Source organism: Trichechus manatus, unplaced genomic scaffold (genome assembly GCF_000243295.1).
Source record: "Trichechus manatus latirostris isolate Lorelei unplaced genomic scaffold, TriManLat1.0 scaffold00111, whole genome shotgun sequence".
Classification (NCBI taxonomy): domain Eukaryota; kingdom Metazoa; phylum Chordata; class Mammalia; order Sirenia; family Trichechidae; genus Trichechus; species Trichechus manatus.
This window is the reverse complement of record NW_004444047.1, coordinates 5,806,132-5,820,416: the sequence shown is the minus strand read 5'-3', so window position 1 is coordinate 5,820,416 and position 14,285 is coordinate 5,806,132. Positions and strand designations below refer to the sequence as shown.

Below are 14,285 nucleotides of genomic sequence, written 5' to 3'. Positions count from 1 at the left end.
GCTCTGTTTCCCCTTCCCCACCTGCCCCATCAGGAACTGGGCAAGATGTCCCTCGGCATCTCGACCCTCGGGTGTGGGCCTCTCTGAACCTGGCGGCCCTGAGGGCTATGGCTGACCCACGCTGCGTGCTGGCAGATCTCCTCGCTGGGCTCATTTCCAGGCACGGAGCTGAGGGTGTCATGGGGAGCTGTGGTCTTCAGCTTAATGCCCCCAGGCCCAGGACCCCTGCCTTGGCCTTCCTGGTGGGGGCAGCAGAAGGCACCGAAGACAGAGCAAGTGCCGCGGCGAGGTGGGGGGGCGTCCGCACGACATCCCAGGAACATAAAGTTGAGGGAGTGGGCTGCGGAGAGCAGCCAGCCCTTCCCTGGCCCCAGGGCAAGCAGGCACTCAAGCCTGGTGTCTTCACGGGCAGGCAGCCTGCAGGCTGGCCAGGCTCACACCTGTCTGTGGCGGCCACCTAGTCTCACCTCAGTGGCACTGACCCTGGGCATCCCGCATGTGCTCCCCCTCCACTCTCAGATACTACCTGGGGTCCTACAAGCAGCCCCCATGGCCTGGGGGCAGGGGGCGCCAATGCCCAGGACGAGCTGGTGTTCCGGGCTGGGCCACTTCCCTACAAGTAGGAGAGGGGTGGAGCACAGGCCGGGTGCCCCTCCTGGGGTCACACCGGGAGGTGCCGAGCCTGTCCCCATGCACAGCCAGGGTACCCCCTGGGCCCGCGGCCAGCTCAGGGATGAGGTGGGGAGGATAGCCACAGCTTAGACAGACCTGGGTCTCACTTGTAACTAAGGATCAGTTCTGTTCCTTAAAATTAAGGCACGTGGCCCAGGTGAGGGCCATCTGGGGCAGACCCCCAGTCTCCCCGAGGAACTCAGGGGGCTATGGAGCTCTCTGTGCTGAGCACCTGCCCTCCCTGGAGAAGCCAAGAGGAGAGAGGCAAAGGGAAGGTGCTGAGGGGCCCCGGGCCCGCCACCCAGGGGACTGCTGGCGGCCATGGGCCCAGAAGAATTTCAGCAGGCCTTCCTTTCCTTTCTGGGGGGAGGGCTGCTGGACTCTCGCGCTTTCAGAGCCCTTGGCTGAGAAGGTGGGGCCTGGGGCAGGGCAGGGCTCCCGCTCCCACTGGCTCCGCCCAGCGGCACTGAAGGCATGGGGGCGAGGTCTGGAGCAGGCGGGGGCTGACCCGCGCCCCCGGGGTTAGGCCAGTGTAGCCGTCAGCGGATGGTGCACACGTCCAGGATGCAAAAGCGGGCACGGCAGGTGGGGCAGGGCACACGGCTGGCCAGCCAAGTCTCGGGGTGCTGCGGGTCCTGGCGGCTGGCGAACCACTTGCCCATGCAGGTCAGGCACCACATGGGGCGGCAGTAGCACTGCTGGCACTGCCCAGCATCCGCTTCCTGGCAGGTCTTCACCAGCTTCACGGCGGCGCGCGCCTGCATGCAGCCGATGCACACCTCCAGCTCCTGCACAAACAGCTTGTTGGCACAGCCCACGGGGACCCGGCCACCCTACTGTCCCCCGCCTGCTTGCCCACTCCCCACCTGGCTGCTGGGCACGGAGTAGGCCGGGTTGACCTCCACCACAGAGGCGAAGGTCTCCAGGAACAGGTCGCCCAGGCTCTGGTGGATGACAACGTGGGCCGCACTGCGGATGGGTGCTCGGAGCTTCTCACACAGCTCGCCGTACTCCGCCGAGTTGAGTCTGCACAGAAGAGAGAGCCTACTGGGGCCTTCTGTGTGCCCAGGGCGGGGCAGCCCAGCACAGCCCAGCTGCCCAGGAAGGCCTCCTGCAGAGAGTGACTATGGCCTGGCTGTACCTCGCCCGCCCCTGCCGTGGACGTCTGGAGGGAAAGCAAGGGCGAGGATCACAGGATGCAGGACACAGAAAGCGCCTGGACTCAGCAGGCTCACAGGCCCGAGGTGTGTCCCCACAGGGGGCCAGGACAGGCAGACAGGCCAGACACAGGGACAGGGACAGGGGCCTTGGAGCCAAGGCAGCCACCAGGCCTCCTGTCCTTGCATGTCGCCAAATGTGCCCAGTGTGCTCCAAGAAGCTAAGAAGGGGCTCAAGGAGGACGGGCGAAGAGGTAGTGCATCTGGAAGCCTCGAGTGCCTGTGGGGGTGCAGGTGGGGGCCGGAGGCAGGTGAGGGGTATAGGTAAGGAGGAAGGGGGAGCAGGAGGCTGGGGGCACCGAGACAGGGTGCCTCCAAGGCCCGAGACCCACACCCGTCACTGGTTTCTGTTCAGACTGACCCGCGTGTGCGCAGGTGTCGGGGGCTACGCTGGCTGGTGTCACACACAGCTGTGCCGCAGTCCGCCTGCGCCCACTGTGCCCAGCGTCACCCACCTGTGTGCCCTCAGACGGGCCCCTGGGCTCACCCCTACCCAGGCGTGGGGTCTGCTCGTGAAGGCACTATGACCACACTTACCGGATATCGAAGGCCTTCACATAGGGGTTGGTGCCGGCCACACGAATGGTGAGGAACTGCACGGGCAGGTTCGAGTCTGGTGAGAGTTCGTGCTGTCGTGACTCTGTCACGGTCAGGTGGACGTCCTGTTGCTGAGCCACGTGGACATGATATGTGGTCACCTTCATCACCCACGTGTCCGTCACTATCACGCGGGCGCCTGGCGCCCCAGTGGCAAACTTGTCGATCCGCCGGAACTCAGTGTTGATGGAGGAGGCGACGGCCCGCCAGCCCGACTGTGGGAGGGCATAGTGTGCCAGTGTGCGGGCCAGCGGGTGGTGGGCCCAACGGTCACATGACCAGCGGTAAGTGAGGATGCAGGCTGCAGCAGGGAGGGTCACCGCCAGCAGGAGGAAGAGCCTCCAGGCCTCCGGGGCCTGACTGGGCACGTAGAGCTGCTTTTCTGAGGCCGCGAAGCACATGCCCACGTAGTAGCCTGCAAGGGACAAGCAAGCTTCAGCGGGGGTCAGGGACTGGCCAGGGCGTTGTCCACCTCCCAGCTGTGTCAACCGAGGGCCACAGCGCTGTCCCTATATCTCCAGAGAGGGGGTACTTCCTCTCCCATCCCCAGCCCTGGGCCTGACCCTCTGCCCTGGTCACTTGAGGCCTGGACCGCTCCCAGGGTGAGGCCGCAGCACCCAGGGCAGGTGCGCCCACCCAGCTCCGCGCCACCACAGCAGGGCCTGCCTCAGCCCTTGTCCACAGTGGTAGTACAGTAAGTTAGGGGCAATGGCTTTTAATTTACTGCCCCAGTTTTATACAGGTAACACACAAGCACCGAAAAATTAGAAAAATCTAGAAAGGGGAAAATAAACACAATGATCTGGTGTCACCCCACCCAGAGATGACCACTGGCTGGCCACAGCTCAGGCGGCAGCTTTGGGCCCAGGCCATGGCCTCTCAATCCCATTCTGGGAGACGCCGATGGGAGAAGGCGCCGTTCTGGAGCAGGGGCGGGGTGCATGCAGCACTTGTGACGTCTGATGCCAGGAAGCCAAAGGATGATGGGGACAAGTCACAGCAGCCTAGAGGCCACGTCGGGGACAATATGAATATCAACATGAGTGACGACACGTATAGTGGAACAGCTTGAGTTGGCAAAAACAACAATAAATGCTATTACTGTTTGAACTCACTACGCCTGAGAGAGCTGGTGAGCCTGGATAGCAGTAGGTAAGTGACGAAGGAGCCCGACAGCCTGAGCCCCAGTTTCACTGGCTCCTCCTGGGGTGGGCTTGGGGTGGCTCGCGCTCCCTCGGTTTCCATCTCCTCAACGGTAGGAGGGGGCAGCGCCGCCCCTCATGCTGAGGGCACAGTTAGAGGGCGGCTGGGATCCAGAGAGCTCTAGGTCTTTAGTTCGCAAGGGCAGAAACCCAACCCACAGCCCTTGCAGGGGAATGAGCCTGTCAGGGGCACCCGTCTCAGCTGCAGCCCCTCTCAGCCGCACCCTCCTCATCTGGGGACGCGGCTCGCAGCGTCCCTGTCTCAGGGTTGCTGGGCTCCTGGGCTCCTGGATGGTCAGGGGCTCAGGCCGAGGGAGCAACTACGGTTACCCTGACGCCAGGCAAACATGGTCATGGCTTGCCACGCTGTCTCTGGGGCCTCCCTCTGCCTGCCCTTCCCAGGGGCAGCACTGGCCTCGCTGCCTCAGCCTCTCCCACTCTGGCTGGGGGAGCCACACAATCCTCATCAGGCCTCAGGGGCTGGGGTGGGCATCAGGACTAGACAGGTGATGAGGGGGCTCCGAGTCCGGCCTCCGTTCCTCCCGTCCACCCACCACCCACCAAGGCCTTAACCCTCTCCTCAAGGCCTCTGGCAGCACAGGTCCCAGTGGCCAGCCTCTGCCCAGCACACCAGAAGCTGGCAAGCCCACCACCTGGCCACCTCTGTTCTTTCCACTGGACACGTGCCTCACCTTTCTCCAGCCCAGACCACTGCATCCTTCTGCCAGTGGGCACCTTGCTGTGTCCGTGGCGCTGCAGATGTGCCTGCCACCAGCCATCTGCTCCCAGACCTGCTTCTGCCCCCAGCTTCCTGAGGCCCCGCCAGCCCCTGGGTAACATCTGAGCATCCTGGCCTCACACCTGAGGCCCTCCCTGGGCCTCTGCATCTGTGGCTCCCCCAACATGGAACTTTCCTCCCTACCCCATCTCTGCCAGCTCTCCCTACGTCCATCTTCCCACGCCCAGAGCAAGGCCACCTCCTCCACGAAGCCCTCTAACCCCTCCTGTTGAAATCAATTTACGAACCTGTGCCCTTGTCCTGGGATCTGCTCCCCCACCCCCCACCAGGTGTCAAGCAATGAGCTGGCATGGTGGCAGCGTCTGATCTCTTCTAACTTTGCAAGGGGGGAGGAAAATCAAAATCAACAGCCCAAAGTTGATTCCTGTGAGATGGAGGTCAGACACATCTCCTCTCTGACACCAATCGTCACTCCCACGGCACTCTCTACTCTTCTGAGCTCCATAATTTGCTGTGATGGCCACACAGCACTCACAAACAATACTCACGATTACGAGGTTTATTAGGGAAGTAGCAAGTTACAATTCAGAAGCAGAAATGAGTCAGGATAGTTCTTCCGTCAGGACAGCCTCTTCTCAGCAGTGTCTGAGACATGCCTCTCTCTGGCCCTTGGCCTCTGCCCTGCTCGGGCAAGTGTTACAAAGCTCTTCAGCTCCACCAGTAGGTGCCCGGAGCACCCCACCCCGACAGCAAGCCTCGGCCCAAAAGCACTCAGTTTTCTTGTTCCGCGGGCATGGAAGCCCACCGAGCTGTCTCCCGCTGGTCTCCTGGTTCTACTGCCTCTGCTTCTCGCAGTCTCCACTGTTACAACTCTCTGTGTCTCCTTGGTCCAGGAGATTCTTAGCGCAGAGATCCCCAGGTCCAAAGGATGTGCTCTACTACTGGCTCTTCTTTCTTGTGGTCGTGAGGTCCCCCCAGCTGACCCCTGCTTGGCCAAAACTCTCTCTGCCCAAGGTTAAGGGCCTGGCTTCTGTCACTTGCCAGCCAGCACAGAGCTGTCACGCTGCATCTCCGGTGAAGTTAACTGTAGCCGCTGGCTTGACACCACTTTTCCAGCACTTTAAGCAGAAGACCCCCGAGTGGCAGACGTGAGAAGCTCTACTCAGAACCCCCTAGAACAGCGCCCAGCTTACACTGAGGTCACGCTCTTCTCGGGTGGCCCCAGACGACACCTGAGCAAGGCAGTTGTCCTGGAGCCTGGCCGTTTCTCCCCAACTCAGACTCCCAGGGTGTCCCACTGGACAGTCGACACTGTTCCCTGCCTGAGCCCGCTTCCTCCCCGCTCCTTTCTCGGGAGCCCTTCGCATCATGAACTCCGTCTCAGCGTCTGTTTCCTGGATCTCCTAACTGGCACACCTGGATAAAGCCACTTGCCAGCCCCCTCACTTCAGGCATGCGAGGAAGCACGTGTTGATGGGGACTCTCAGGTCCTCTCCCCCCAGCCAGCTGATGGTGGCAGAGGGGAGAGCTGGAGGGAGCCTGGTTCACTGGTGCCTGTGAAGCCCCCACCCCAGCCCTGCACTGTCCTCCTGACTTCTGTTATGGGAGAGGGCGATAGTCCACCAGGCTTAAGCCACGTTTGGGGGGCAGGGGAGATCTTAGTTGCATGAACCCAAACCCATCCCCAACCAATGAGCTCAGGGCACAGGTCCCCAGGGGATCTCTCCCGGGAGTCCTTTTCCCTTAACAAGTCACAGAAGCTGAACTGACTCCTGATGTCTCCCACCAGGAAACAGGCCAGGAGAGGCCGGAAGGGCCTGCAGACTGGGCACTGTCCTCAGGTCCTGCCCCAGGCCAGATACACCACTTCTGGAAAAGTAGAATTGGCCCTGAACCTCACAGGCGAGAACCAAGCAGAAACGTGGGAACCCCTGAAAGCCGTGTCAGCCTCGGTAAGGGTGTGTGCCTGCAAACACTGGGAGTCCTGGGATCACAGCTCCAACCTGGGCCAGGCAACCCGCCGCCAAGAGGCCGGCGGTGAGCGGTTCCCCACGCTTGGCAGGGGCGTGGGGGGCCGGGCCAGAGTCTACAGGCAGGACTGGAGGGACCTGGGTGGGGAGGTGGCAGTCTCCGGGAGTGGCGCGGCCCACCTCACCGAGCGGCAGCAGCGAGTGGCACAACAGCGTGGCGGCCGTGCGGCGCAGGTGGTAGGGCACGAAGGCGGCGTCCTCGCTGCCCAGCCAGCCGGACAGCAGGTTCTGCACGGTGAGCCCGGCCGAGTGGAACTCGTTGGGCGTGAACACGAAGCACACGGCGAAGACCAAGTAGGCCAGAGTGAACGTGACCTCGGGACTGTCCATCGTGATGCTGCCGGGAAACCGCCCGAGCGAAGCCCACCGTTCCCGACGCCGCGGGAAGAGCCCTGCACGTCCCGGCCTTCGACTGGGTCCGTCAGTTGTTACCACCGCGGGCAGGCCGGCCGCGGGGCGCTCTGGGAAATGCAGTCCCCGCCTCCCGCAGCGCAGTCTGGGAAATGAGTTCCCGCATCCCATGGCGCACCCTAGGAAAGGGAGCCCCCACCTCACAGCCGGTCGCAAGGTGTTCTGGGAGATGGAGTTCCTGTCACCCGCAAAGCCCTATGGGAGACGGATCCCGCTCGACAGTGCCCGCAAGGGTGTGGTCCGCCCCCACGGCCCGTCCAGGAGGCGGCGCTGCGTCTAGTCTCATTTTACGGCTAGGGAAACTGAGGCCCGAGCGAGTAGCTCCCATGCCCCGGCACCGCCATGCCGCGCAATCCTGTCGCGTGCCGGCAGAGCCCGAGATACTCGGTGCTACGGCAGTCCCGCAGTTACTGCCTTTCGGGGCTCTGCGGCAAGAAGGGGCCGTGCGTAGACGTAAGTGGGGAGCCGAGCTCTGCGGCCGTGACGCTCCCCCGACCTCCCTCCGAGAAGCCCGCCCGTGGGCATCCCTTCTCTTTCACCCGTTCAGCTGGACCCTGTACCCTCAGCCCCGACATCTCTGAGGGGGTCCGGGCGGCCCGCCCACAGCTCCCAGCGTGCCCTGGCGCCGGGGAAGAATACGCGCTGCGTGCAGGGGAAGGGGTCGGCGAGACGCAGCCTCCCATTGGCTCCGCAGCTCGTTGCACTGCCCGCCCTCCCCCGCCGCGCGCTGATTGGCCGCGTGAGTCAACCGTCGGTATTTGAATCCGCGGGGCGCGGCGGTGATCCCGGCGGCGCCCCGGATTTGGCGGCCTTGGCGGAGCAGGCGCCTCTCTCGTCTCTTTCTTCTCGGCAAGCAGCGGGGCGCAAGCCCGGAGCCCGGCGGCGGGCGGACGGGCAGGTAGGCAGGCGGCCGACTCCCGGTCCCCGCCCCGGTCGCGGTGGGAGGAGCCCGGCCCCTGGCGGCGGCAGGCGGCCGAGGGGCTGGAGACGCCCGCGGACCTTCCGGACGCCGGGCCCTGCAGTCTCTCAGCTGGGGCCAGCGCAGGCGGCCTCGGGCGTGGTCCCTCACTTGGTCTCTGCTCTCGGGGGCTCAGCAGGCCTCTTCTTGGCCACCACTTCCCACGGAAGCTTTCCCTGACCCTCGACCCCGTGTCCCGGCCGCCCGAGCCCGCCGCGTCTGAGCCCCCCACCGCGCTGTGTCGTTGGGGCCCCTCTCCGGCCCTGCCCCAGCCGGGGGCCCTTTGGGAGGGCTCTGACCCCAGCGCCGGAAGGTTCGCGTTTTGTCGTGCAGTCTGCGTGCTGGGGGTGTTTGGCTCAGGTGCAGGTGATGGCGAGGACCTGGATTGGGTGACTGTGGGGGAGGGGAGCTTTTCCCGCCCTATCCCGTGCTTGTCACCCAAGACGACAGGACCTCAGGCTCCCCTTCGGCCCTGCTCACTCTCCTTCCGCTCCCGGCCGTCTTACTCTGCCCCCACGTCTGTCCCCCCGACCCCACTCCCCCTCCTCACTACTTCATCTCTTCTCAAACTTCTAACACCTGCGTCTCAGCCGACGACCTTGCTTTTGGTTCGATAAGACCATGGAAGCATTGGAAGAGAACATGCAGCAACTCCCACTCTCCTCCCTGCCTCTGCCCAGGCCCTCTATTTGTTTCTGTGGGATGGAGGAGCTGTCACCCCGGAGCTCACGCCCCTTCTTTCTTATCACTCAAGGACTTTGCTGTGCATTTATTATCTCTTCACTCTTCCTCATTGCCAGCCAGCCTCTGCTGGGTCCTTTCATCAGCATAGTATATGTGACATTCATTTCTAGAATGTGATACCACTCCTCCTTCAAACTACTAACCATTTCTTTGCCCTTTTCCCTCCCAATACTTCTGAACACGTCTACATCTGCTGTCTCTACAGCCACCCCCTTCAGCCCACTCCAGTCAGGCTTCTGCCACCACCATCCCAGTCACGCTCTTGTGGGGGTCCCCAACAACTTGCACGTTGGTAAATCCTTGTCTTACCTGGCCGCTGCATCCTCTGAAGCCCTTTCTCCACCTCCCTCCTGAGCCCCCACTCTTGGTGGCTCTCCTGTTTTACCAACCACTTCATACATAAAAAAAGTCTCCTTCAAAAAGTCTGCATGTTAAGGCTCAGTCCATGGGCCCGTCTCGTTCTCCCTCTGCACCCTCTCCCTCTTTACCCACGCCCTGGATGACCTCATCCAGCTTCAAACAGCACGTGTAGGCTGCTGACATGCAAACGCGGTCTCCTGTACTTGGCCTGCCGACTCAATGCCCCCTCCCCAGGTATCTGAGACAGGATCCCCAGCCCCCGCCCGGCTTCCTGCTGTCCCCTCCAGCTGTGCCCTAGCAGCTCACTCTTGTCTTGGGGCCATCCTTTGTGCTGCTTCCTCCCATACCAAGCACGTGAGCCATCACAAACCCTACCTGTGTCAGAAAAGACAAAACCAGTTGCCATCAAGTTGATTCCGACTCAGTGGTTCCATGTGTGTCAGAGTAGAACTGTGCTTTATAGAGTTTTCAGTGGCTGGTATTTTTTAGAATAGATTGCCAAGCCTTTCTTCCGAGGCTCCTCTGGGTGGTCTTGAACCCCCAGCCTTTCAGTTAGCAGCTGAGCACTATCTGCTCACACATTAACCATTTGCACCACCTACCACAAAAACCACAACTCCAGCCTCTTACCCGTGCTTCGGCCAACCTGGCCCAGGCTGCTAGTTCCCACCAGGACTGTTGTAGTAGCCACTCGATGGCTTCCTTGTTCCACCACAGTCTCTTCTTGGCACTGCAGAGTGGCCTCAGAATACAAGCCTGATCTGTCACTCTGCTCATGACCGCCTTCCATGGCTCCCCATGTAGCAGAGTCGAAGCCATACCTAACACTCTCCTGCCCAGGGCTTTGAACCTGTTGGGTCAGGTTCCCGGGAAGTTATACATAAGAATCACCTGGGGGTCTTGTTAAAATGTAGATTCTGATTTAGTATATCTGAGGTGGAAATGCAGATTTTCAGCAGGGAACTTGTCAGAAATGCAGATTCTCAGCAGGGGTTCCGCCAGGCCAGGTCCCCTCTCCCCAAGGTCCTGACCTATGCACCTGCAGCCATCCAGCTCCTCCCGCCTGCCTGCCCGGTTCAACCCACAGCTCAGGCCAAAAGCCTAAGGGTGGCCCTTGATTTGCATCTTCCTGCTTTCATGTATCCACGTAGGTCCGGTGGCCATGCCTGGATCTGACATCTCTCCCACTGTGCAGTCACACAGGGTGGGCCATCCCCCCCATAACTGCCGTAACCTGATTTTTCCCCTTCCCTTCCTGACCCTTGCTGTCCACCCTCCACACAACAGCCAGAGTGGTCTGTAAAGCCAGGTTAATGATGTTGCCCCACCCCCACCCCTTCCGAAGGCATCCTGTCACACACAAGCTTTTGCCCACGGCCCCACTGTCCTGGCTCCTTCCAGGCTGCCTTTTGCTCCCTCTATTCCAGCCCTGCTGGCCTTCTTCCTCTTCTGCAGACTGCGGCCCCAGGGCCCGGAGTGCCAAGAGGGGGCAGGCGCCGCCTTCTGGGATTCCCCTCTTGTTTACTAGCACACCCAGTTTCTCTGGTATACCTGACTCCTCAGCAGTGCTATCAGAAGCAAGACAATGTGTGTCACGTCGGGAGCCGACCAGAAGGACTTGGGAAGCAGGAGGGGGAGCCATTCTAGAGCTTGCAGGGCCCAGCCGGAGGCCCCTGGTGTGTGTTCTAGACTCCAGGCCATTGTGAAGGCTCCTTGACACCGCACATCCTTCTGGACCACAGCGCTCACTCCTCCCCGGCTCCTCCTAACGCCCTCATCCAGTCCCCGCTTTCTGGCCTGGTGCCAGCCCATGGCTCCGCTTTGCTGTTCTTCTCTGTTAGCTAGACTCAGTGTCCCGGCTGCTCTGTGTATTGTGACCGCACCAGGGAGGGAAGTCTGGGGGAGACTGAGGTGCCCTTTGCCTCTTTGAGTTTTCTTACAAGCCAGCACTTCCTTTCTCCTAGCTTTGTACCCAAGACAGTAATCCATGATCTGGCCTCACAAGCTACTGCCCATGTTTAGGGTTTCTTTCTCATTTTCTCAGGCTGAAGGACCTTTTAGCTCTTGGTCCAGGAGGTAGTGGCCCTGCCCATGGCCTCTCTGCCTGGTGGGAGAGGCAGCACCCTCTGAGGCAGGATGGGCCCCACTCCTCTTCCCGCCCGCCAAAGGACACGCTGTGGGAGGCGTGGGTTCCAGGGTGCACAACCAGTCTGCTACAGAAAGGGGGGGCATCGTGCCCTGCAGGGTTACCAAGGTCTCTGGTCTCTGGATGACGTGACCCCAGCGTTGTCACCCTTGTGCTGACACAAATATGGTCTGCTTTTCTCCAGAATGAGTCTGCAGATGTTAAAGGACGAAAACGTCATCGGTGACAAGACTACAGAGAACTGCGACTTCCTGTTTTCACCACAAGAACTAACCGGAAGATCATCTGTCCTTCGTCTGTCACAGAAAGAAAATGTGCCACCCAAAAACATAGCCAAAGCGATGAAGGTGAGTCTGTCTTATCCCCAGGTAAAATGGAATGCGTATCACCCCTCCTCCACCGGCCTGCTTTGCTGGTGATTTCCTGAGCCGGCACGCTGTTGCCAATGCGATTGAGGAGGCTGAATTATTTAACAAGCCCTCTTTCCTTCTCACTCCCCTGACAGGTAACTTTTCAGACACCTTTGCGGGATCCACAGACGCACAGGATCTTAAGTCCTACTATGACCAGCAAGCTTGAGAGTCCTTTTACCCTGGATGATATACTTGGGTTGGAAAACTCCCATCCCATCCGGACACAGAAAGACAAGTAAGTGTTGTTGTTGTTGTCTAATGAGCTGTGCTTTTAACCTCTTGGACAGACTTGCTGGAAAGTGCTCAGTTGATGTATCTGGGGTGCTTCTCGAGCCTCTGCTTCGAGTTATGCAGCAGCACGGCCCAGAGTACTCAGCGTTGGGTGCTACCGTTAATGGGAATGTTAATAAGCAAATATCTGCAATCCGTTTACGTTTCCTATTTCATTCCTGTGACATGCCCAGGCCAGCATCTTGACCTCCGTGTTTATCTCCCGCCTCCCAAGAGGCCTGGCCCACTCTCCGGGGAAGGGCACCTGCGCCTCTGTCTCCTTTGTGTCCCATCAGTCTTCTCTCCCTCTACTTCTGAGTCAGCTCTTGAGTTCTCAACATCGAGACTTAAAAAAAAACTCACTGATGCTTATTTTTAAAGGTAGAGAAGCTATATGTTACATGATCTATCGATTAGAATAGGTGTGACCTCGGGGGGTTGGGGTTTAAACACTCGAATCAGGAAAAGCTGGGGCAGCAGGGTGCCCTGCCGCAGTCTCCTTGGGGAGCAAGACCAGAGCACGCAGCCTCGGTGCCAGGGGACGCCGGCTGGGGCCTGGCAGGCTGAGCCAGCGGTGCCATCCTCGTGTGTGGCTGGCGTGGAAGCCTGGGAGGTCGCAGCGTGCCTTGTGATGCTCCCTACAAGCATCAGAACTGGGCGGGGGTGAGCCCGGGTTTGTTTCTCCCCTCCTTCCAAGAGGAGAGCAGCTGTGGGCAGTTGGATGAACGGCGTGTTCCCAATGGGCCTGCTGAGTGAAGCAGAGCCTTCATCCCGCCAATTTTTGTTTTACTTGTTGTTGTTGAGAATATATACATGCAAACATAAGGCAGTTCAACAGTTTCTATAATTCTATGATACTGATTACGTTCTTTGAGTTGTGCGACCCTTCTCACCCTCCTTTCTGAGCCATTCCTCCCCATTAACAAACCCACCGCCCCCAAGGTTCCTACCTACTCTTTCAAGTTATTTTTGTCAGTTCAATCCTACATAGATCTTAAAGAGCATAATGCTCAACTAAGACAGTCTTTACTAGTTAAGCTAAGCTGTTGTTTGCTTTAAGAACCCTTCGGATATTTTTGGTTTCAGGTTTAAAGATTACCTCAGCAGTAGTTTCTGGGGTTCATCCAGCCTCCGTGGCTCCAGAAAGTCTGGAGTCTGTGAGAATTCGAAATCCTATGCTGCGTTTTCCCCCTTTTCATCTCTCAACTCCTTACTATTAGTTTTCTAACTCAGAAAAGCTGGGAGAGTCGGGTGACAAACCCGTCTCCCCCTCATCCGGGCTCACTGAGGTGACTAGCATTTTGTCACATTTGCACAACTTTGTTCTGGACCGCTTGAGGGTGAGGTGACTCGCTGCTCCGGATGTGGTAGCTGCATCCCTTCTGTGTCCCGGTCCCCGCAGCCCCTGAATCTAACCTGTAGTCCACTGCCTGTGTCGTTGGGCGTCCCGGGGGCCGCCTTGTCTGCCGAGGCTCTGCTGTCTGCAGCAGACCTCTGCATCTGCCAGCCCTGAGTTGTTAGGAGGAGGACGAGGACAGATAAGGAAGACAAGGAGAGATGGAGTGTTTCTGAGGACAAGGCCCTCTGTGCCTCCGGCAGTGCCTAGGCCCAACCAGTGGGGCCTCTCCATCAGTGGGAGGAAGTGGTGACTAGAGCCACTAGGCCCTGCTCAGTTAATGCGCCGTTCTCAACATTAGCGCCTCTGTCTGTTCGTCCAGAGCAAAGCTCGGCCCTTGTGTACTTGTGACTCTGGCCCTGCCTGTGCATCTGGTTGTTCTGTTATTGTTAGGTGCCGCCGAGTCAGTTCCGACTCACAGTGACCCTGTGTGCGACAGAGAAATGCTGCCCAGCCCTGCGCCATCCTCATAGTTGTTGCAATGTTTGAGCCCATTGTTGCAGCCACTGTCAATCCATCTCCTTGAGGGTCTTCCTCTTTTTCGCTGACCCTCTACTTTACCAAGCATGATGTCCTTCTCCAGGGACTGGTCCTTCCGATAACATGTCCAAAGTATATGAGACGAAGTCTCACCTTCTTTGCTTCTAAGGAGCATTCTGGCTGCACTTTTTCTAAGACAGATTTGTTCGTTCCTCTGGTAGTCTATGGGAAATTCAATATTCTTCACCCACACCGATGCATAATTCAAAGGCATCAATTCTTCTTTGGTCTTCTTATTCATTGTCCAGCTTTCATATGCATATGAGGCGATTGAAAACACCATGGCTTGGGTCAGGGGCACCTCAGTCCTTAAAATGACATCTTTGCTTTTTAATTTTAGAGATGTCTTTTGCAGCAGATTTGCCCAATGTAATGTGTCCTTTGATTTCTTGACTGCTGCTTCCATAGGCATTGATTGTGGATCCAAGTGAAATGAAATTTTTGAGAGCTTCTGTCTTTTCTGCATTTATCATGATGTTGCTCATTGGACCAGCTGTGAGGATTTTTGTTTTCTTTATGTTGAGGTGTAATCCGTACCGAAGGCTGTGGTCTTTGATCTTCATCAGTAAGTGCTTCAAGTCCTCTTCACT

General features: G+C 58.9%; 2 protein-coding genes across 2 annotated transcripts in view; one reads left to right on the top strand and one right to left on the bottom strand.

Moving 5' to 3' along the window:
* Positions 1-1,037: 1,037 nt before the first annotated feature.
* TMEM129 (transmembrane protein 129, E3 ubiquitin ligase) lies at positions 1,038-6,787 on the bottom strand. Its single transcript, XM_004383525.2, has 4 exons — positions 6,583-6,787; positions 2,427-2,901; positions 1,539-1,698; positions 1,038-1,460 (listed from the first exon to the last, which is right to left on the bottom strand). Exons 1-4 carry the CDS (start codon positions 6,785-6,787, stop codon positions 1,212-1,214), a joined length of 1,089 nt encoding a protein of 362 aa, XP_004383582.1. The 3' UTR covers positions 1,038-1,211.
* An 880-nt stretch (positions 6,788-7,667) lies between these two features.
* Positions 7,668-14,285, top strand: part of TACC3 (transforming acidic coiled-coil containing protein 3) — an 18,813-nt gene continuing 12,195 nt past the window's right edge. The window contains exons 1-3 of the mRNA XM_012557608.2: positions 7,668-7,766; positions 11,261-11,423; positions 11,582-11,724. Coding sequence (XP_012413062.1) covers positions 11,262-11,423; positions 11,582-11,724 — 305 coding nt within the window. The 5' untranslated portion in view covers positions 7,668-7,766; position 11,261. The remainder of the gene's footprint in view (positions 7,767-11,260; positions 11,424-11,581; positions 11,725-14,285) is intronic.

Coding starts and splice junctions, on each gene's coding strand:
- TMEM129 (XM_004383525.2), bottom strand. CDS start 6,787: ATGGACAGTCCCGAGGTCACGTTCACTCTGGCCTACTTGGTCTTCGCC. Junction 2,902..6,582: donor CCACTCGCTGCTGCCGCTCG/GTGAGGTGGGCC, acceptor TGTCCCTTGCAG/GCTACTACGTGGGCATGTGC. Junction 1,699..2,426: donor GTGAAGGCCTTCGATATCCG/GTAAGTGTGGTC, acceptor TCTTCTGTGCAG/ACTCAACTCGGCGGAGTACG.